Source organism: Mauremys mutica, chromosome 9 (genome assembly GCF_020497125.1).
Source record: "Mauremys mutica isolate MM-2020 ecotype Southern chromosome 9, ASM2049712v1, whole genome shotgun sequence".
Classification (NCBI taxonomy): domain Eukaryota; kingdom Metazoa; phylum Chordata; order Testudines; family Geoemydidae; genus Mauremys; species Mauremys mutica.
In genome coordinates, this window is record NC_059080.1 from 22,048,049 (window position 1) to 22,071,639 (window position 23,591).

The window sequence follows — 23,591 nt, forward strand, 5'->3', positions numbered from 1 at the left end:
TGCCACCTGAAAGGAAGAAGGAAATGAGAGAGTGAAAGATAATGTTTAAACAGAACCAAATAAAGAATTTATTAGATGAGCATTGAAACTTGGGAGGAAAGTGTTTGCTAATGAAATAACATTGTCCTTTTAAAAAAAAATGTATGAAGATGAACTGTAGATTATATAAATATATTTTAAGTGTTTTCCAGCTGTTGCTTTTAATAGAACTGTAACTACTAAATGTGTGTGTGGTTTGCTATCAGATCTGGAGTTCTGACTTCAAATGTTAATGCATTTTGCTCTAGCAGATTGCAGTTCCTGCTAAGAAGGGGTTAAATCCAAATTAAGCAATCATATGGTCTCCATTAGTGTATTTAGTGTCTAAACTAAGAGTAACCTCTGTATTGTTTTATTTACCACGTTTACTTTTTCTCTTTAATAAATCTGCATTTGTCTTGTGTGCTCTACATCAAGTATTTTCTTTGCATGTGATCATTAGCCTATCCCCTTTCTTTTGGACTGTGTTTCCTTTTTGGTGCATCATAGAGGTGTTTATACTTTGTATTTTTCTAAATGGATTATACCAGATTTACATGTAAATGTTGCATTGCTATTATGAATGCAAATACTTTCATACCTGATGTTGCAGGATTTTTTTAACTACATGATAAGAGATCACAATAGAAGACTTGAGATTCTTCTCTCTGATATAGTAATTGCGATTTTTGTTTTGTTGATGCACTGTTGACAGAAATCACTGAAGTATCAGATGAAGAATTGGATGCTCTGCAGTCTTTTTGCGCCATTAAGATAAGCCAGATCCATCGTCAGTTGAACTCTAAGCAATCAAACAGCAGCAAACATAAAGATCTGCAGCATGGATTTACTTCAGAGAAGCCAGTGACAGGTGACTTGAACTGTACTATTCCTGATCAGCTAGTGAACAGAATCCATCTGAAAAATATCAGTGAAACAATGAAACAGGTACTGTAACCAAAACATAAATCATGCCTGTTGGTTGGTTGGGTGGTTGGTTTTGGAGGGCTGCTAAAGAAAAATTGAAACGATACAGGTCAAATCCTGCTATCCTTACTCATGCAAAACTCCCATTGACTTCATTGTGAGTTTTGCCTTAGTGAGGACTACAGGATTTGTGTTTCTGATTTTCTCATTAAAGACCATGCTGCAGAAATGCTTTTAGTAAGTAGCAAAATTATATAAAATGTTGCCTACTGACAAAATTCTGATTTTTCACTGAGACATTATATACGATATGAGTAATTCACAGAGGCAGGGGTGGATAGTTATTGTCAACCTCTATGACCGTTAGGTTAACTGGGGAGTAGAGTTGTAAGTGATGCTTGTCAGGCTGCCCGTGCCCTTTTGTGTACAGAACTGTTCTGGAAGTGACTTGTGGAAATGTGCTCACTTTCCAGGAGGTTTGGCCATCCCCACTATAACAGTGCCCCCATTGGTTAATGTACAAAGTGGCATTGGCTCTGCTCAAAAGAGGTAAGAAGCTGTCTTGCTACTTCAGCCACAGAGTGCTGACAGGATTGCAGTCAAAAGAAGTGGTGGATGACTGAAACCTCCAGGGCAGCCTGGGAAAGTAAAATATGAGAGCCCTTCCTCTCCCCTTATACAAGAGTTTTGTATAAACTCTTTATTGTAGTCCGGAATTAGGACTGGCTATCAAGACACCAGCACAAAAACAGAAATATGTGTAAATATACACTTGACCAGAGCTAATACATTCTGGGCCAGATGTTTCCTGATTGCAAGAAGGGAAGGCACGAAAAAGCTCACCCCTTATGCCTTTTCTCTGCCCTGGTTGCAGTCCCTGGTGTCTCCTGAGGTCATACTTCTCTAGGGAATATATGAATGTGGCAAGTAGGGGAGTGTTTTTTCAGAAGGGTAAATATTGCTGGATAGATCTTCACCTTAGGGTCACTTGGCCATGGATGTATCTGGCCTGTGGCATGGTTTAGCTTTTGACTGGAAAACTGACATCAGTGTTCCTAGATAAAAAAGATAATATCCACGGAGACAAAGGTAAAATATTTTAGCACATAGGTATGACTTTAGCCCTTTCACTGTGAATGACACATTAGCAAAATACCTTTTAAGCTAAGATTACATGGAAAATTGTTGGCTTTTATTTGTCACTCTTTTGCACGAAAAACAAGAAGTGTTTAGACATATTTTAATAGAAACATTCCTAAATTCCTGATTCTTTGATTATTTTTTTTGGCCAACCTTTAATTTTTAACACTTGCCTAAAGAATAAAATGTGCCTGATAGAATCTGGGTTGCATCAGTGAGTTTGGTAAGATGTGCATGTGTCATTTTAACAGTTTGAAGGACTTTTCTTTTCTGCCAGCCCAGTGCTCCTTTCCCATAGGACAGGCAGACTGAGACAAACAACGCCTCTTTCCACTGTGTGTGTGTCAGGAATCACAAAACTGTTGTTTATTCTCCAGTGATCCTTGAATTCTAACTTAGTATTTGTAAGGGGTTTTGAATATGTTACTGTGACAGTCATCACCTACAGATGCCTTTACCAATAAATCTTGGTGTTGGAAAGTGTCTGTGCCTCGTTTGAAATGGGTACAGCATGTCTGCATTGGAGAATAATATTGATAGAACCAAAAAATGAGTGTTGAATAATAATTGCAGTCATGTATTTTGCTTCAGTTACTACCACATACATTTGCTTTAATTTACTGCCATACAGCATGTAAAAGTAATTGTTAAACCATTCATCAGCTAACCCTGTGCCAAGTGAGCAGAGAATAGTGGGGTTTGGTTTTTTTTACTTGTTTCTTTCTTTTTGGTGTTTTTGAAAGTCAGTTCTGGGATATCGAGAGCTTCATTTTTTAAACAGTTTTGAAATTACAGCTACTTACCTCCTTTCACTACGCTAAAATGTAATAAAAAAACAGCTACTAATAAATTTGTTACAGTCTGTAAGCCTGACTCTTCTTTGCTTACATTGGTTTTACTCTGGTGTAATTCCATGGAGTTAGTCCTGATTTACATCTATGCAAGTGAGATCAAACTCAAATCCTATATAGATATTCTATCCTGAGATTTGTATAAAGCCTTTAAGCACACTCAAGATTTTGTGGTAAATAAACTAACACAGACTTTAATAAATATTGTTATTCAACACTTGAAGGAAACTGCTTGTACAATTTTACTTTGGTTTTAATTCAGAACTGTATATACATATTTGAACCAATATCGCTTTAGGGTTCTTTTTCTTAAAAGTTTCTTTTTCTTAAAAGTTGTGAAGATATTTATTATCTTTTAAAAGATGGCATGTAGGTTTCAGTTAGCCTACTACAAGAAAAATCTGTTGTATTACCAGTCAGTGATATGATGGCTGAAAAAAAATCAGATTAACCTTAAATGAAACAAAGTTACTGCTGCTAGAAAGGGTAGCACATGGGGGAAAGCAAATGTAGTTTAGTGTAAAAGTCATTCAGATCGGCTCATCGAGATGATATTGTGAAAAAGATTATGAAGTAATTTATGGCTCCCTAGAAGAGCAATTCTTTCTGTTCAAAAGCTATATATATATATATTATTTGTTATTTTTAATAGAAGCAATCACCTTGCTAAGATATATGTTACTCATTCATTTTTTCAACTTCTCATCTTACAGGTGAAAGAAACTAAACTACACCAGCCTTCACAATGCCATGATTGTAAGAAAAAGTGGACAGAACTGGCCAAGATTACCTTTCTCAGACAAAAGAAGACTTTAGTGGAGAATGCTTTATTCCAAGATAAATTAGAAGAACAGATTTATGTCAAAGTAAGCAAATGTTATTAAAACAAACCCTCCGGTGCATTTTGTACACACTTGCAGTTGAGGAATCCGTGAGCCAAATTGCATCCTGATTTATGACCATGCGGTCGCATAGACCTGCATGCAGTGTGAGTTGGGATGGAATCTGGACCCATGTTGTTACTAACCTGCATGGGGCTAGATCCTCACCTTGTGCTGATCATATCTATGGAGCTACTCTGGTTTATATCAGCTGAAAATCTGGCTCACCATTTTCCAGAGATTTTTTATTTTGGCTGTGTCTGGATTGATTTCCCATGATCTGTTTTCTGATTGGCTAGCCAGGAACATAGTAAATTATATCATTGTTATATGATGCTTGCTGGTTACATCCACACATGCTTCCATCCCATTTTCTCTCTTTTCAGGGAATGGGGTGCAAGGTGACTGCCGCATTGCATGGATGCAGAGGCAGTTTTACTGTCGCGGAGGCTGTTCCTACTCCTCTTTCTTAACCATGACTGTATTATGGTGCTGCCATTTGAATTTCATCAAAATAAAAAGTGTTCTCATGAGGTTTCAGATAGAAACCTTGTCTATTTTTCCTTAAAGCTTCAATGAGCTCAAGATGGCAGCCACCTTGTGAACTGTAGATCTGGAAGGCAGAAGTTTTTCATTTACAATATTCTCCTGCTTGGCATGCACACTTCATCCCTTATCTTATGGATTCTCAAATCACCCTATCTTGTACCTGAAGCGAGTTTTGTAGTTGCTAGTTTCCCCACTACTCTTCATTCTAACCTATCTAAGTATGTACACCATACTCATCATCAGGGTTCATGAGTACCTGATGCAACGGAGGGGAGTGAAAACTGGCCATAGACTCAGGGAAAGAGGAGGAAGAGTGGCTCTGTAACATACTCTTTCCATCTGTCAGTGTTACAGAAGCCCTTCCAACTCCATATTCTGCTATTCAGACTCTTTGTTTCTGTATTATGCCTGGGGAGATGGGTGGTCTGCAGCATCATTGACAGATCGAAAGGGATTTCCTCTTGGAAGATAATGTTGACCCGATTAGCATTCTGTCCCATGGATTCCTACTTTCATGCTAGGAAAGCCTTCTGGAGTGGGTTGCAGTAGGCCCTGACAGCATGGGCGTGCACCTAGGGAACTGAGTAAAGGCAGTGAGCCTCTTTGCCCCTGCCCATCTCAGATGTCCTGAGATCCCTGGGATTTCTCTGGTTTGCTGGTTCTCACATCCTGCTCACTCTGATGTGGGGAGAATCCTCATTCTCTGATGCAATGTTCTGCAGGATATTGTGAGCTGTAACTCATTAAATTTGCTGGCCCTTCTATGGGTAGCTCTGCACAAGGGATAATTTGGCCCTTAAGATGGCCTGTATCATTATAGTATGTGACAGATGGTAGGTGTCCAAAATAAAATGCCTCACTGCAGTTTTCTTTTATTTCAGGACTCGCTCACACTCATAGGAGAAATACACAAAAACCTCCCCAAGCTTTCAGAGGATCCAAGGATTATATGGCAAAGACTGAATGAGAAAGGTCAGAAAGTGTAGGGCCTGGTTATGATGAGTATTAATCAAAGAATGTAAGAGCTGGCAAAAATCTTCTGGTGAAACTCATGTGCCTAATGCCTACTAATGAGAACTGTTTTGTTAGTGACAAACTGATCAGTGGGCAAATATTCCTGCAGGTAGAACCAGATATTCCCAGAGCACAGGATTCCAGATGACAGTCCTGCTTTGTGTCCTTCCCGAATGCAAAAGTTGCGGTACAGTGTAATCCAACCAAATACATTTTTCAAATTATGGAAGCTGACATTTTTGTTATTATTATTCTGACAAGCAATAACTATTGTTTTTGTGGGTTTGCTTATGGGATTTCAGAGCAGCTCACTGCTTCTTCCATCTGTACAAAAAATAGATGGTTCTGTTTTTCTGGGTGGGGAGGTGTAATTATTGGGCTTCAGCTCAATCTTTACCTTCTGCCTCCTGATAAATTGAAAGCTAGAGCCCCAGGTGGAGGAGAGAAAGAGAAGGTTGCAGAGTAACTGTAAAAGGAATAAAATGAAACTAGGCATTTATAGAACTGAAATAATGAGAATATGAACTGAAATAAATCAGTAACCCTGAGAATGCCAATAGGACAAGAAATGGAATTAAATTAATCATAGAACCTGTCTGGGGTGGATGTTTAGAAAGAGAAAGAAAACAAAATACAGAATAAAAGTGGAATAAAATGTCAATTAAGATAATATTTTGACTGTTTTCTGAACTTGCTGATGCATTTGCTGTCACTTTCTATCGATTCCTGAAAAGGAATGTCACTATCTCATTGAGATTATCTCTGGGTGAAAGTCTGGTACTAATAGGAAGTCCAAGTAAAGGGGCTTTGCACAGGAGAACTCTGGGGGCTGGAAGCAATGAAATCCTTCTGCTCACTCCAAGCAAGGCATGTGGGCAGCAGAACTATGACCACTACTATGGTCAACATCATGGCTTCTACTGACAGCCGTAGCGTATTCCATCATCCCTCACTGGGGATATGTAGCCAATGGATCCACATGAGTTGCAGACCCACTGGCCTCCTCAACCTCCATATTTTCAGCACGTTTGGGCCTTCCACAGCAATTGAGGATCGGGGAAGACATTTGTCTATCAAATGTGTATATGAAGGAGATCACTGCCTAATAGTTCAGTGGCATGTTGAGACATTAGAATGGTACTTTGGTGTTGCGTTTTTTTCCCTTTTGGTAAAAGAAAATCTATTGATGGGGTTGATTTGATGTTCTGTTTAAACCAACTACAGGTATGTAGTTGTTACATATACTATGTACTGTAGCTATCAGATCAGTGTACCCAGGGTTGTGTGTTTGGCCACATGGTTTCATGATGCACAAATCAATATAAAGCATGAAAATAAATTAGGATGGCGGGAATTAGAGGTTCACTTAGATTATCCTTGATCTTGTGGTATAAATAACCTCCATGAACGATTTCATTAGTTTTGCCTGAGTAGGTTAGGCCTTCAGTGAATCTCTAGAGCAGTCTTAAATTCTTTAATACTAGCTGTTCTCATTCTTTCACTGGCAGCTTATTCCACCTTTTAACAATCCTCTGGGCATAGTAGCCCATCCTAAGAACTCCCATTAGCATCACTTTCAGTTTTAGATCACGACTGCAACTTATATAGCTATCTTATATGGTGAGCAAGATGCCACTGGATTTTTTTGTTAATGCACGAGCCTTAGGTATCTTAAAATCCCCCATAAGTCTTCTGTCTTCCACTTTTATAACCCTGTTCACATTAGACATTCCATCTCTGCCCCATATTTGTCTTGTGATTCCACTCCCCCTCCCTTCCCAAACTCTGGCTAATTCTTTGTTGACCTTTTTTGAACTCCATTAGCTAAAGTTCCCCCGTTACTCAACATAAGGTCTCATAAGGGCTCTGTTATGGAGCAATGGTAGCAAAGTGCACACACAGAAAGGGAGGCCATGCCTAAGACCCTTTGAAAATTTACCCTTGCATAACACAGTGCAAGATAATACACCAGTGTAGCTTTGTTTCATTACTAAAAACAGGCAATATTAGATACAGGGTTCTAAATACATATTGATAGGACACAACAGTGCATTTGAACTCTGCTTTTGGTGTCCAGATTGTCATTGGAAATCTTGAAGTATTTCTTTTTAACTCTTAGTTCTCAACTGTTTGTTTAAATACACTGAATTATAAGTTCTTTGGATCAAGCACTTAACGATTTTATTTTCCCGCAGTGCACCATTCACACCCAATTTAGAGAGGCAGTTCAGAAAATTCATTTAAAAATTCAGCACCCGTATGATCTGTGGTGTGTATCTTTTTCTGCTGCTCAGTACTGCAAGCTCAGAACAGTTTTGGAGTTCTTCTCTTCCATATTTTATCAACAGTAACTCTGAGATCTGAACACTTATTTTCTGTTACCTGGTTGCAGCTATTGCTGATGTACAGTATGAAGCAAATGAGAGCGGTTGCCCTGTAAATTACTTATTTCATACTCCTGCAGAGACTGAGACTAGTAACCAAAGAATTTTGACATGGAGACCACAGAAAGGCGCCTAGATCAGTGCTCTTCCTTTTACACTCCCCAGGAGCCATTTATTTTTTTGAGAGAGATTTTTGTTTTGATCTGGAGAAACATCTTTAAAACTGTGATCAAGAAAAATTTATTCATCTGGTTTCCTTGTCTGTGCTCATTGGGGTATAAAAGGAGCGAGACTGATGAGGGGTGAGTCATACAATAAGCAGATGTGGCACTGAAACAAATTAGTCCATCCATTGTTAAGTGTCATTTAGAGTTTTTCTTTTTTGGTTTTCATACTGCACACTCTTACCCTTTTTTAATCCTCTGAATGATTTGTGAAGCACTAGAGTTTATTGCTATGAACATCTTGCAAATGCAGAAGTGATTTGTTTTGTTACATACACTGATTTATTTTACATATTCATTAGTAATGGTTTTTGTTAGGCTGCACTTTGTTGCTAACGTGACCATGAATGTTGCTGAATTGACAACCTGAAAGATTATTATCTTGAAACTAGCACCAGACTGATACAGCATTGGCTGCTATGGCAGTGCATTCTTCCCCTGAACTGTCCCACCTCTCTCTGAAGAGGTCAACTCCAAGCCCATTCATTCCTTAGCCTCTTTTCTGAGCACCAGTTACAGAAGTGGACTCTATGATATGGATGCTTGCCACTAGAAAATAGGCCAAAATGTCCATTTCATTCCCCATAGGCCACTGCAATGCCTTAAGATGGTAATGATGTTCGATTGCGACTGACTTGAACTGGATTTAAACAAGGGCAGAGGTGAAAAACTGTATCTCTCATTTCCAATCCCTTGTGCTACCTGCTGCTTGGCTAGTTTCTTTACCAGTAAGCCTTATAGCAGTTTTAAATTTCTTCATTGTGTGCAGGCCACACTCACTGTGAGAGAAGTTTAGAAGTGCCAGAAACACTCTAGTGCCCCCTGCCTGGTCAGAAACTCATCCCTGATCAACAACCTACATAGCTTCATTGGTGCCAAGATTATACAAATTCACCTTTCCTTCCTTGAGACACCTTTCACTGTAGCCAATGTCATCAGAGCCAATGAAGCCCGTCCAATCCCATTAATTCAAATAGAAAGTTTGTCAGGAGCGTTGAACTGGTGGCAATGAAGTGAAAGGTTTACTGCTTTAAAGAATAGTGCCCTCCTGTGGGGATGAATCATCGTATTGTCACAGTGCCCAGCTTCTACGCCACTGCAAATCTGGACTAACTCTACTGATTTCAGTGCAGTTAACCCAGAATATATACCCTGGTATCGAGTTTGAAAGTTGTTCTAATATGTATATATTTAAAAATAATAATGTGCCCCGTGTCTTCAAGTTACAACTTAAATATTATCTGGTATAACAAAGAAATTACCTTTTATTGTCTCCACTGAATAAAAATGTAGCTGGACACACAAACATGCGGAAATTGCTGCTGCATACAGTATAGATCTTATAGTAAGTGGCACTTTGTTAAAAATTTAAAATGTTTCAGAGTTTTTTATTTTGACAAATGTATATGTCAATAATGTATGGATTAGGTTTGCATTTTTGTCCTCCCCAGTCTACTGTCCCTTTCTCTCACGTAGTTGATATACTATAGGTCTTTACCTACACAGACATGAAAATGGGATTGATGAGTTGTGAAGGGTGGTGGCGGGGATGCCACTTTGCCCTTTCCCCAAATAAGGTAGTGGGTACCTTGTTCTTTTCAGAATATGCCTTTCAAGTTACTAATAAAATAGACCAGGGGGCCGTATGAAAGCATTATCCACCTTCTGGACATGGGCAGTCACTGCTTGCTTGCTTGCTTATTTATTTTTTATTTATTTATTAATAAAATAGTACTGTTTGTTCTCACAATGAATAGTGTATGATCCATAAATACATTGTAAAATAGATCCATAGCATGTAACAGAGTCTGCCTTTAGAATATCCTATGAAAATCCGTATTTTTGTTGTTAGCACTGTTAAGAACATTTACATCTTTAATCTTCTTGCCAGTTTTTAAACTGAACTTTTTTGCCTACAGAAGCAAGTGTACAGCAATATCACAGTATTATAGCTTGTTTAAAAATACATACAGCACCGGCTAATGGTAATTGCAAGCAAGCTATATACTTGAGCAGGGTTTTTGTTTGCATTTTTTACATATTTTCTACATTTTAAAACAGCTTCTTATACTGATGTTACATCCAACACTTTGTTAGAAAATATTACTTACATATGTTACCCACAATAGAGTCGGCATCTTTTGCATGACATAACATTACAGGCTACAAAAATAGAAACACGCCATTGTAAGCCTGGTTAAAAATAATTGCAAGCTTTAAAAAAGTGTGTTCAGCTTGCATGCTCCTTAATAAATCTGGGACCATCATGTGAGGTGCTGAGTGCCCTCAATTCCCATGGACCCTAAACAAAATAAATGGAATTATTATCAACATACAGTCTGCTAGCAAACATAGGGCTCAATCCTGCAAGCCCTCTGTGCATGGAACTCTTCTTGAAGTCTTTGGGAGTTCTGCCCCAGAAGGCTTTCAGGATTAGGTGGTAATTGGGTAAAATCCTGTGGCCCTTACTCAGATAAAGCTCTCATTTGAGCCAGATCATCTGCTAAAGCAAATCATCATAGTTCTATCAACTCCCATCAGCTATGCTGATTGGAACGAGCTGAGACTCTGGCCCCTTGACTTCCATGGGAGTTTTGATAGAATAAGGACAGCAGGGTTTGACCTACTGTTTTTTAGTAAATAAAATGCAGATTAAAATACATGGTTGCATTTATTTTACTTTGCACAGATGAGACAACTGAATATTTTTGATTTATAAGGAAGCTGTTGGAAATTTCCAAACCATTAAAAATTCTTACAAATTAGGTAAAACCAGGATATATTTAGGTGGCTGTTTCAATATGTAGCTTCCAGTAGTTAGTTATTTTTCACTTTCAGGTAATGCAGGAATATTTCATGTTGGATTGATTTCTTTTATGAAACAAGTCCTGACATGCTTTGGAACATGCTCTTTTCATGGTCTCGCTGATATTCCTCTTGCGCTTTCTGCAGTTTTTTACCCCTCAGTTGCCACTTGTGGAAACAGTAGGTCACTAAGGATGTCATTATCAAAGAGAAAATAATGATCAGCACTATTATTAGTGCAACTGTGGACGAGAGGGACCCTTCTAGCTGTTTAGTTTCAGTGTCTCCTGTTGCATTCAGCTTAGCAAAGTTTTCATATTCCGTCAAAGCCAAAAGTGCAGGTACAGGAGTTTCATTGAACTTGGGCCTCATTGGGATTCAGTAGTTGCTCTCACTCACTCAAAATTTCTGAACAAACATGAACTAGGATTCCCACGTAGCCGACGTTGTCCATAAGAATTTTTTTTCTCAGCTTCTCAAGGCATAGATGGGGCTCAGAAGTATTGTTTGTTTATGAAGCCATGCAGGTTATAAGGAAGAGGATGTGTCAGAAAGTTAACAATGCACGTCATCTATATCCAAACGGTGTATAAGTCAGAAACTGGTGCTCACTGTCACCTTCTCTGTCAGAAGAAAAAGCTGCTGATCTCACTGCCAGTTTTTGAATCTTTGTTTTCTTGAATGGATAATCAGAGAAAATCAAATCAATTTTCCTGTAACATTCTGGTGGCAGGGCTCCTCCTCAGGCTTAAAGGAAAAATAAGTGCTACAATGAGCATAGTTTACATCTTATGAATTTGCTTCACCGTGAGTGTTTTCTTTCCCCTGAAGTATTCCCCAAAGAGAATAAAATCAAAGGCAGATTTTTTGCTGAGAGACAGACTTGGTTTTTCTAACATCATAGTTTCTAACAAAATCAGTTACAGGAAAAAATCTTTCATTCTAATGAAGGGCTTTTGTTTCCTCTTCTTTAATATTTGTTCTCACATTCACCTTGTCTGGAAGAGATTTTATTTTTTGTCCTTTCTAAGCTGGAAATTCAGAGATGTCATCACTGATTGCAAAGCTGGGGTCTGGAAAAATTACCTAGGTTAAGAATAACATAGGGTTAGGTAAGAGTTTTGCTTTCATCAACTGTTACATGAGCTAAAAGCTAGAATCTTAAAGACTTGATTTTGTATACTTGTGATATAGCTTAAAACCACAAGAATTGTTTTATTACTGTTTGCCGTGAATATTGACATAGAACCCAATCTTGCAAAAATGTAATAATGCGAGCAGTTCCACTGAAGTCAAAAGGGGCTAGTCTAGTGAAGGACAACTGGTGTGAGGAAGGGTTTGCAGGATCAGAACCTCATTGCGCTTCAGATGTCATTTTGAAGTTCAGTTTAAAGTTAGGAGGGACCATACTCTGCTGTCCTGGCTCTGGCAGAACTGCCATTGAAGTCATTTATTTCTCCCTCCAGGATAGCAGGATTTGGCACCAACATTTTCTTTTGGGAAGGAGAGTGATGAACATCTGTAGAGCTATTTATTTGAAATAACAGATTGCTCCAAACCCCCTCCACCCGACTTCCAAATGCTTCAAGGCCAAAATTCGGTCTTGGAGATGTTGCATCACAAGCATTTGTTCTAAGATTCTCCATATAACAGGATGCAGTTGTAACTGATCCTACTTATGAAAATCTGTGGCTCATCCCACTCAGGCTAGCAGAGAACTGAGGGTCTGTTTTACTAATTAACAGCACTTCTAAGCCATTCTTGACTGTAATAAAGACTGTTTACTAATGATTAGCATTCTGTTGATGTTAGAAGATGTAAATGAGCAGTTCTTGCCAGTTAGAAACAATATGTTCACTAAGTGAAAAATAAATGTCTATTTTAAAGAAAGTTTAAAAGCCAGCATTTAGTTTAGCTTAGGACAACAAAAAACTTGTTGATAAAGCTGATTGCAAGTTTATTGCATATAAGAAAACTATAGGTGGAGAACACCCAGCTTCTTTAATGAGTAAGTCTACTGGTTGCACTGTTCAAAAAGGATATCTCAGGAGGTTTTGAGCAACACGGTTATTATAATGCTATCCAACTCACAAACAGCACCGTTGTCAAGCAGCCTAAGGCAGGAAACTGGAATGAAGGGATTTAAGACCATTAGGAACTGCCTGTCTGATTTTCAGTGTTGCTGAAAGCCCACCACTCACTCTGAAGTCTATGGGCATGGAGTATGCTCAGTGCCTCTGAAAAATTAGGTCTTGTCATATCTTACCCAACCAATCATCCATCTAACGTAGTATTCCTTCTCTAACTGGCTTTTACCAGATACATCAGAAAAAGATGTAAAATCTTCATAAGACACCCGGACAGGTATACAATACTATAATGTGAAGATGAGTGGGGATTCTTCCCGGCTCCATTTGACAATCAGTGAAGGTGGCCATGTTTTCAAAATCAAAATTGGGGTGCTTTTATGTCAAGATATTTTAGGACTGTAAACTAGAGCTCTGAATTCTTGCTCCTTTCTTTGGTTGAAAAGCAACAATGGTCTTCTGGGTAAGGGGAAGTTCTACGGCCTATGTTATAGATGAGATCAGACTAGATGATGACAATGGTCCCTTCTGAACTTAGAATCTGTTTATCTGTAAGGCAACTGGATTGACAATCGGAATCAGGAGGTCTCAGCATTCAGTTCCTAGCTCTGACACAGTTTCCCTCTGTGATTTTGGGCAAATCACGTATAAGAAAACAACAGGTGCCTTAATTCCCCATCTGTAGAATGGGGATGTTAATGTTTCTTTTGTCTGTCTTGTCTATTCAATTTGTAAGCTTGTTGGGGCAGGGAATATATTTTACTATATGTTTATGCATGCTTTGGAGAGTGGGTCCCCAATATCAGTCAAGGCATCTAGGCACTACAGTGATAAATAATAATCTGCTCTGCCTGCAGCAGTGGAGTAGCTCAAAGAAAAGCTTTTCTTTGCCTCTTCCTCCTGCATGTCTATCCATTGCTGCCCTCCCGTTCATGCTTCTGGCAACCATAGAGAGGAGGGAAGTGAGAGACAAAGGAACCACAGGGTACCCCCTCTTTCCCAGCCGGAGCAGAGCTTTTGTACTGCCTAGACTGAAACTTCTACGCATCAGAAACACACTGCAGTGTTGTCATCTGACATGTTATCACAAGAATTGACCCTGTACACTGGTTGAAGCAAAACCAATACTCCTTATATGAAGAGTTAGACATGTTAAAAAAATGTATAGCAGTACAGCTACCTCTGGAACAAACACCTAGTAAATATAAAAACCTGCGGGAAATACCTTTTCACACAATGTTTAATTAGACTGCGGAACTCATAGCCACAGCAAGACCAAGAATGTAGCAAGATTCAAAAAAGGATTGGACACTTTTATGGATAACAAGAATATCCAGAGTTATAAAAAGTTAATGCTAAAAAAGAATGTTGGAATGGACATAAAATGTTATGTTTCAAGGTTTAAGCCAATCTCAAACTGTAAGAGAGCAGGATGAGACTTTCATAAAATAACTGATTATCCCACTGCCTACTGCAAAGTTTTTTGTACCTTCTTCTGAAACGTGGTGCTGGACATGGTCAGAGTCTGGACTAGATGGACCATAGGTCTGATCCGGTCTGGTAATTCCTATGTCCCTATGAATCTTTTGACTGATGAAATTAAAGCACAAGGTATTTCAGGGATCCCTGAACAACATGTGAAAAATCAGAATTGTCCCAGGATGTATTTTACAATCAGTTTATGCTCAAAACATGAGTATTAGTAGCTCTGGGCTTTTATTTTAGCCCATGGTACGGCACATATTATTATTTTTCATAAAAGTGTTTAATCCTTTTTTAAATAAAACATCCTCCAACTGAGGCGATTTCATCCTTTTTCTTATTCAGCCTGCATTTTAAAAGTGCAAACTATACTATGTTGTTATCTGTAATTCTCATCAGTCTTTTAAGTAAAACAGAGTACTTTAAAAGTAATGACCTTCAAAGAGCCCAATCTCCACTTAGCAATTAATTTGTGTTCATATGATCTGTTCTTTTGAGCAGAAGGGTAGCAGTTAAAATTTCCAACCACCTGCAGTATTTTGCAAAAACTGTTGCAGAACCTTGGAAGATGAATACATTTCCTGCATAGTGAATGTATAAGAGAAGAAAGAAATCCTAGCATCTGCTTCTATTGAAGTAACTTATATTTTTGCTCCTGAAACCTCTGCTGACAGGATGGGGCCCTTAGTGCTACATTTAAATTTGGCCCAGGGCCTTTAGGGTTGCCTTTAAATCATCATATTAGCCACACACAAAAAAGTACACATATCAAATTTCAGAGTGGTAGCCGTGTTAGTCTGTATCAGCAAAAAGAACGAGGAGTACTTGTGGCACCTTAGCCCTGGTCTACACTGGAGGGGGGAGGGGGATCGACCTAAGTTACGCAACTTCAGCTATGGGAATAACATAGCTGAAGTCGACGTACTTAGATCTACTTACCACGGTGTCTTCACTACGGTGAGTCAACTGCTGCCACTCCCCTGTCGACTCTGCCTGCGCCTCTTGCTGAGCTGGAGCACAGAAGTCGACAGGAGAGCGCTCGGGGATCGATTTATCGCGTCGATCCCCGCTGGATTGATCGCTGCCTGCCGATCTGGCTGGTAGTGAAGACATAACCTTAGAGACTAACAAATGTATTTGGGCATAAGCTTTTGCCCAAATAAATTTGTGAGTCTCTAAAGGGCCACAAGTACTCCTCTTTCTTTTTACATATCAAACTGTGAATGTAAGGTCAACTGCTCCTCCCACTGAAATGTAAAAGTCAACAGCCTCTCATGGGGAAACTTCTCATTTAAAAACTATTCAATAGGATCTAGGCCCTTTTTTAATACCTAATTTCTTTCGCACAGCCATTTAGGACCAGAAACAGCCATGGGCCCTTAATATGTAGGAGAGTTCTGCTGTATTTATCATATACACTGCTAAACTTGTGCCAGAGGAGAGGGAAAAAACACTTCCAAGTGGAGAGTTTGCCTGCCTCTGCTGGTTTTTCACTACCTGAACTTTTTAGAATTTAAAGACTCAGGGTGAAATTCTCGCTCCATTGAAATCAGTGAGAGTTTTCAAGCAAGGACCAGTAGTTAATTACAGTGTAAATGGGAAAAAAAAACAAAGGCAGATTTGTTTCTAAATTAAATGGTTTTCAGAGGTTTTTTTTTACTAGTTATCAATGCATCTTTTGAATGACAAAAGAATCTTTAATGTGGAACATATATTAAAAGCTAAAAGTATTTCATAGTAAAAGCTCACACAAAACAAGAATGTCCCTCCTTGAAGCTGACCCTCAGCAATAAAAATGCAAATGTATTGGTTCATTCTGAACATTGGGCAACACGTTATTTCTTATGTTGTTTGGTTGTTTTCATGTATCAGTGAAATGTCTTTGGTATCTCTTGCTTAAGCATTGCTGGAGTTCACTTTCTTAGAGATCTAATACCGCAATAATGTATACACCTAAATTCCATTAACTTTTACAAGTATATTGAGCACATTACAATGGAGTGAATAAAACCTGTTAATTTTAAGGTGACAAAATGTCTCACACTAAGGATGTATAAGGTGGCTCAGATTGTTGATCAGAAACAAAAGAGTATGCTCTTGGTACAATAGGTATCACAGTTTAGAGTCAGGTTCTGCCACCCTTGCTCATGTTGAGTAGCATCTTCTTATTCTGAGCGACAGTACTACTCAATTTGAGTTAGGGAAGCAGAATTGGATTGTAAGATCCTTAATGCAGGGATTGTCTTTTCTTGTGTGTTGGCCTCTAATAATTTTATTTGATTGAACAAATATACATTCCTGAAGTGTGTTCTCTATACGTCTAAATGGAATTCTCCAATAGGGAGTCAGCAGGTGGATTTTGAATTTTCTTCCAGTTTTGGGGGAGAGAGGAAAAATGGAATGTTTGATTATCATTTGCATGAAAAGCATTCTTGGTCCTCCCCTTCTTTGCCCTCCCCCCAAATGAAAGAGTGCCTCAGACAAATGTTAATCAACAGCTTTGTGACTTCATATAGGAAGTTGCCCGCCCTGTATGTGAGAGCAGAATATGGCCTATTCTATTTATCACTGCGCTTTTTAATAATAAACTAACAATTTGCATTTGACTCATTTGCAGAATCCTTTAAAACTAAACACTGGGTGGGAGACAGAGCTTTCCTCATGTTTTTTTTCCTATTTCCTTTTTGTATAACTAGGTTTTGCCAATCTTCATTGCAGTTAAATTAGGAAGGGCTGAATATTGTGAGGTGCTGTTGACCTTTACCTCCACTGGAAAGACTGGGCCCAGAATTTTCAGGTTAGGTATGAGAAATGTTAATGAGAGTCTATTAATATATACTGTGCATTTTTGTAATTGATCCAGATCTTGCTTGTCTGAATTTCAGATTGTATCAGCTGAATAGGAATGGATTAGAGGGTCTTATAAATCACCAACAAATGTGAGATGTGGTGTCATCCACTAGTGGCCAAAAGATCTTCTCTACGGCTATTGGTGTAGGCTATAATTCTGAAATCAAAGGCAAAATTCACTTTGGTTTCAGTACAAGCAAGATGTCTGGCCCCTGAGTTGTAACATACACATCCTCCATTTTTAAATAAAATAGTATTATCTTTAGCAGTTGTAGCATCTTAAATATATATTTGGGGATTTTTGTATATCTAGTTATAGGGTGTCATTCTTCCTTCAGATATCTTGTAGATTTTCCTGCTGCCTTTTGAATGGTATATTGTGTTTTATTGTATTACGGAATAGTGTTCCTGGTTTTTCTGTATTTACATCTGTTTGATGTAGGGATATTTGTAGTAAATATATCCATCATAGTGTAAACCAGATATGTAAATGTTGCCTCTCTTTCTTCAGAGCCTGTGTGGCAAGACAATGAGTAATACACTCCTATGCAAACCAGCAGATGAAAACCAGAGTGGGAACAAATAAGGGGCAGGGAAAGACTTCAAGAAGCAAATAGTATGAGGTTTCTGGCTGGCAAATGAATTTTGGTTGTGCAAGGGATTTTTCATAGTCTCCGGCATAGGACCAATGGACATATTTTTTAAGGTGTTTAGGCATCCTACGTTGCAGATAGGCACTTCAATGGTATTTTCAAAAGCACTTAGAGCCTAGGCACTTCTGCAAATCCCACTAGGTGTCTGCCTGCATCTTTAGGCACTTAAATACCTTTGTAAAACTGGCCCTCCGTTCCTGAACCTGTGAAGAGCTGAGGAACCTGAACTCCTGCTAACGTCATGGGGAGCTGACAGTGGTTCATACATCACAGAAGGTGCTGGACGCCTTTTAATATAAGGACTTAAAAGTAAACTTGGGGATATTACAGAGCAGAAGCCTCATCTCAAGGCATGCTTGTGATGTCACTAAGTGTAGGAGTCAGCACCTGATCAGTTTAGTTGAGAAGTCCAGAAATACAACCCACTTTTATTTTAACCTTCCTGATCTTGTGTCCCAAAGTAAAGCCACAACCTGTGCTACACCAGACTTACATTTATGCACACACTCCTCCCAAAATTAACATTTTGCATTTTAAAAAAAAAGCCCATTGCTATTATGTCCTGTGATATAACAGGACACTTAGATGAAGATTTAAGCAAGTCAATTAGTTCTTTAATTAAATCTATAAAATTCCAGCCCTAATCTCTTAGCATATTTTACTCTATTTTATCTTAATGAGAGAGAGAACTCAGCTTTTAACAGTTTTCAGTCTGGTGACTCCTGTTTAGCTTCATTAAACTGTATTCTGAAATATGATTTTGCTTTTCTAGCTGTTTTAATAGATCTGTTTTGTGGAGGGATAGTGTTTATTTCCTATTTCTTTTTCTGTGTTGGTGCCTTCTCCACTGCAAAACAAGGCTGCAGCCTTTAGCGTTACTCATAATACTCTTTTCAGCATTGGTGTGAGATTCATGAACTCAACAGAAGACCCGGTCCTGTTCCTATAGACACCAACTCTAATGAGACTAATTTCTCCAAGAAAACACTATAGTATTTTCAGGTAGCTTTTAGGTACAGATTTAAATTGACAAAAGCAAGTCACTTCAGAGCTGAAACTGCCACTGTCCTTAAGAACATAAAAATGGCCAATGGTCCATCCAGCCTAGTAGCCTGTATTTGACAATGGCCAATTCCAGCTGTTTCAGAGGTATTTAGACTGAAGCATCCCCTGTCATCCAATCTGAGCTTCTGGCAGTTGGAGGTTTAAGAACACCCGGAGCATAGGGTTGCATCCCTGACCATCCTGACTAATGGCCATAGATGGACCTATCTTCCATGAACTTATCTAATTATTTTTTGAATGCAGTTATACTTTTGGCCTTCATAGCATTCCATGACAACAAGTTCCACAGGTTGATTATGCATTGTGTGAAGTAGTACTTCTTGTTGTTTGTTTCAAATCTGCTACCTATTGATTTCATTGGATGACCCCTAGTTCTTGTCTTATATGATGGAGTACATAACACTTCTGTATTCACTTTCTCCACACTGTTCATGATTTTATAGACCTCTGTCTTATCTCCCCTTACTTGTCTCTTTTCTAAGCTGAACAGACCCATTCTTTTTGATCTCTCCTAGTACTGAAGCTGTTCCATACCTGTAATCATTTTTGTTGCCCTTCTCTGTACCTTTTCCAATTCTAATATCCTTTTGGAATTCCAATTCTAATGTTCTTGGTAGCTCAGTGAGCTAAATTCTGAGATGCTGAGCACACACAATTCCCAATTATTTAGATTTAGTGCAGCACTATTCAGCATGTGGCTTCTTTTGCCTATATATTGCAGAAGTCTCTAATATGTGTTTTCATACACCATATTTGCTGCTCAACTTAGGCAAAATATAGCATGTTAAGGATTACTAAATTTCCTCACTTTTTCTGGTTTATATAAAACTCTTAAGGATTTATATTTGATTTTTAATTTTTTTTATTTTAAACTAGAAAATCTCGAAGTACAGGAAAGATGAAGCAACAGACCTATTTTATTGTTTTGTGTTTCACCTATTTTTGAAATTCATATTTATCTCATTGACTTAATGGTTTCTTCTCAGCTGTGGTGGTCTAACATGTTAATTGTGTGCAGCTATGACTTAATACACATTAATGTCTTCTTAGGCATGATTACTGTCTTTCATGCACTGCATATTTTTATGGATTAATGCCCCCCAAATCAGTGCTTTTCTAGTTATACATGTGCAACACTTATTTTAACTTCAGTGTGTATGTTGGGGTGAAAGGGTGGCTGATAGTCTTAAGCTCTGAGGAACTTGTTTGCCAATATTTTACAGTGCAGTTGTGAACCTGTAGGATTAAGTAATGATAATGGTTGTGTTGAATAACCCTTACCTATAGCAGCCCTTCTGGGCTATAATGCAGAGTTTTAGCCACTTCATAGGGTGTTGTTCCTTTCAGGTGTCCACATTTAATTTATTTAAAATACAAGGTAGGAAATCAGTATATGGAGAACCATGTTGTATTGTAATGTTATTCTCTGAGCATTTGAACAGGTCTGTTCCTTTAACGTATGCACTTAGAAGTAGGCTTCAGTGCATTGTTAAAATTGTTTTGATATTTCTGGTCTCAAAAGTACATACAATATATTTCCCCTCAAAGGATGGTTCTTGCAGATAAGCCACAATTTGTTTTTCATGTCAGAAAAACAGTCTTATATAATCAGATCCAAAATGTCCCTCACACCAAAATGTCCCTCACATAACCAGGCACATCCTTTCTTCCTTCTTGGACAACTTTTTTCTTCTTTTAGTTCCACATTCTTGTCCTTCCATACCTGGTCTCTACACTGATTCCCACCTCTCTCACCTTTCAAAATCAGGGGGAATTATCAAGCATTCTAGGAGATCTATAAATGGGCTGGATTTTTATGATACATTATTCTGTGAAAACACAATTCTGAATTCCGAACAGACCCTAATGTGTCTCGGAACCTGCAAATCTGATGCTTAAAATCTCTCAGTGAATGTATGGTAATTTTTTTAGAGATCAGCTTGTCCCCAGTGCTCCATCTTACATCTCTCAGAGTCAGAGCAAATGCTTACTAGACCAGATCCAAGTAGATTGTTTTAGTCAACCCATAAATCGTGGAATGGATTAAAAACCTGAAAGCTGCTTGGAACTGAAATTTTTTTTTTAAACCGGAAGCAGAATCCTCACAAAATAAATTAAAATCTCAAAACCTTCATTTCCCTTTCCATTAACTTCTGATTTTCTTTGCAGATGCAGGAAGGTTCTGGTTCAGAGTTAATGGATTGGTTGTAAAAGGGAAATGAATGAATGAGTCTCTCTTCTCCCCCCACCCCTTCCCTTTTTTCCTTTACCATGCTCGTGATAAATATAATTATGGATGGGATGTTTCCATGGATTTTAAATGAAAAAAAATGGCAAGACTGAAACTCATACAGGGATAATATTTTTTGAAGTTGCCAGAGAGCAGAAGATAATGTTGTGAACATTCAATTGCTCATCTAACTTATTTAAAAAAGAAAGACTCTTTCACCTTCCAGCCAGTGTGCCTGTTCTGGATGAACAGACCCAGCATAACACTGTAATGTATTCAGCACTGTGGGAATTGCACCTTCCAAGATGTGCAGGAAAAATAACAAGTTGGAGGAAAGAAGTGGAGCGGAGGGGGCGGGCAGTGACGGATGGTATTTTGGATGCACACGGAGAGTATCTCTGGATTTCTGGAAGGAGATCACATTTATTTATCTTTCCTCCCACTCCCATTCGTGGGCTGGGTGTTGTCTGGATCCCTAACAATAAAGGGTGATAGAGCAGGAAAAGCATCAAGCCTCCTGTTTCCCCCACCCACACTTTAAAACAGAAGTAATCTCCTTTTGGGGATAGAAGAACAAAGGTGCAGTGGAGCTGGGCTCTGTCTGAGCTGAGGCTGAAGAACAATGCAGTGAAGGAGAGGGAGACAGACTTTCCTTTGACATTCCTGGATATTCTAATGGGGGCTCACTTTGCCTTTAACTTGAAAGAACATAGAGAACTGAGAAGTTATATGAACTGCATTACAGATCAATGGGCATGACATATATTAGTGTGTGTTACATGTATGGGTGTAGGCATGTGAAAGGAAGGTTACATGTTATAGGTATGTGTGGAAGAGAATGTATGGTATGTGTGTAAGGGTGGGTTACATGTTATGTGTGTGGAAGAAGGGTGCATGTTCCATGTGTGGAAGGGGGTCCCTGATGAGTGCATGTGTGTGGAAGGGATGGGGGAACAGTTAACTGTGTGGGAGGGGTAGGGTGCCTGTTATATGTATGTAAAGAAGGGGTGTGTGCATGGCATGGAAGGGGGAAGGGGTGCATGTTATCTGTGAGAGGGCAAGGGGCTGTGTGCGGGGGGGTGCATAGTGTATGTGTGTGGGGAAAGGGACTGCATGTTATATGTGTGTGAATGCATCATGTATGTTTATATAGAGTTGGGTCACATAAAAGGAGTCCATTAAACCGCTCAAAGTGCAGCAAACCGCCAGGGTTGCCTTGTAGCTTTGCCATCATCGGAAGTGGTTTATCTCTCCAAACACTGTGCCGTGCGGGTCTGGAGCTGTCCAGGTGCTGAATTTCTCTCCAGCCCGTTTTATGCAAAGAGGCGACGGCTTGCGGTAGCTGACTAAAGCAAAATGCAACGCTGCAACTTCCTGCCAGCCGCTCTCTTTGCGATGCAGCCGCCTGCCCCTCCGGACTAAAGGCACGTCTGGAGCATGCATTGTTCAGTGCTCTGATCGCCTCACGCTTTCCCCTTCTTCAAGCCCCAGGTGGTCACAAAATCAGCTCGTTAGACAGGTTTCCCGGGAAAAGGCCACGCGTGCCCCCTGCCCCGTGTGCACAACAGGAAAATAAAGGGGTTAGAATTTGTTTTAAAACAAAAACACTCCCTGCCGACCTCGCCACTCCGCACAAAGGATACAACTGGATTCATTAGAACCGTGCAGCACTTACCTTGCCCGGCCACAGGAGCTACTTTGGAGAGGGAGGGTTGTCAGGGGCTGGCAAAACAGAGCCCCAAGCATGAAATCTGCCACGGTGTTAACTAACCATTCTCATCCGCCGTGGTCTGTAAAACGAAGAGGCAGATAGTGCCGAGTATGCGGGTTGGTCGTGCTGCAGACCCTGCGAGGCTGGAGTAGCTGCACACACCAGCCACCTCAGCAGCACTCACTGATCCCAGCCAAAATGTTCAACTTTATTTAGGAGGGAGAATGGATCACATGAGGAGCTTCACCAAGCTGGGAGGAGCATGTTAGTGCAAAATCAGGTCACTAACGTAAAAAGCCAGGACTTAGTCATAGACACAAAGATTAATAGTGTTAGCATAATCCAGGCATATAAAGCAGGCTGAGACAAAGCCAGGAGATACTCACAGGAATTAAAAGCATCGCTGTTTTCCTCTCTTGTCTATGTCATTTATCAGGCTAATCTATTGCTCTTTTTAACAGGCGAGTTTTACTCATTTAGTCAAGAATAAATTAGAATGGGAAAGAACAGTTTTCACCTTCCAAGTGCTGTTGGCATTTCTCGCTCTCTCTCGCTCTCTCTTTTTTTTTTTTTTTACCGGCTGTTAGTTTAAGATTTGTACAGGTTTGTTTGTTTTGTTCTATTTTGGGCAGGTTATTTTTTAAAGCAAGGACTCAAAATTATTTACCTTGTCTATCCCTCTGTCTATATCCTGGATATTTGGAGGGTTTCCTGTATGAT

General features: G+C 39.2%; 1 protein-coding gene and 1 long non-coding RNA gene across 12 annotated transcripts in view; one reads left to right on the forward strand and one right to left on the reverse strand.

Moving 5' to 3' along the window:
• The window catches only part of C9H8orf48 (chromosome 9 C8orf48 homolog), a 235,027-nt gene that overhangs the window by 33,200 nt on the left and 178,236 nt on the right, over positions 1 to 23,591 (forward strand). For 9 of the 11 annotated variants that reach the window (XM_045030090.1, XM_045030089.1, XR_006582174.1 and 6 more), the window contains 3 exons: positions 734 to 966; positions 3,650 to 3,802; positions 5,248 to 5,338. In XM_045030090.1, coding sequence (XP_044886025.1) covers positions 734 to 966; positions 3,650 to 3,802; positions 5,248 to 5,338 — 477 coding nt within the window. The other 2 variants (XM_045030091.1, XM_045030092.1) reach the window with 2 other exon arrangements.
• The window catches only part of LOC123377330, a 34,340-nt gene continuing 20,862 nt past the window's right edge, over positions 10,114 to 23,591 (reverse strand). The window contains exons 2-3 of the long non-coding RNA XR_006582182.1: positions 22,836 to 22,950; positions 10,114 to 11,879 (exon numbers count right to left, since the gene is read on the reverse strand). This is a non-coding gene — a long non-coding RNA (uncharacterized LOC123377330). The remainder of the gene's footprint in view (positions 11,880 to 22,835; positions 22,951 to 23,591) is intronic.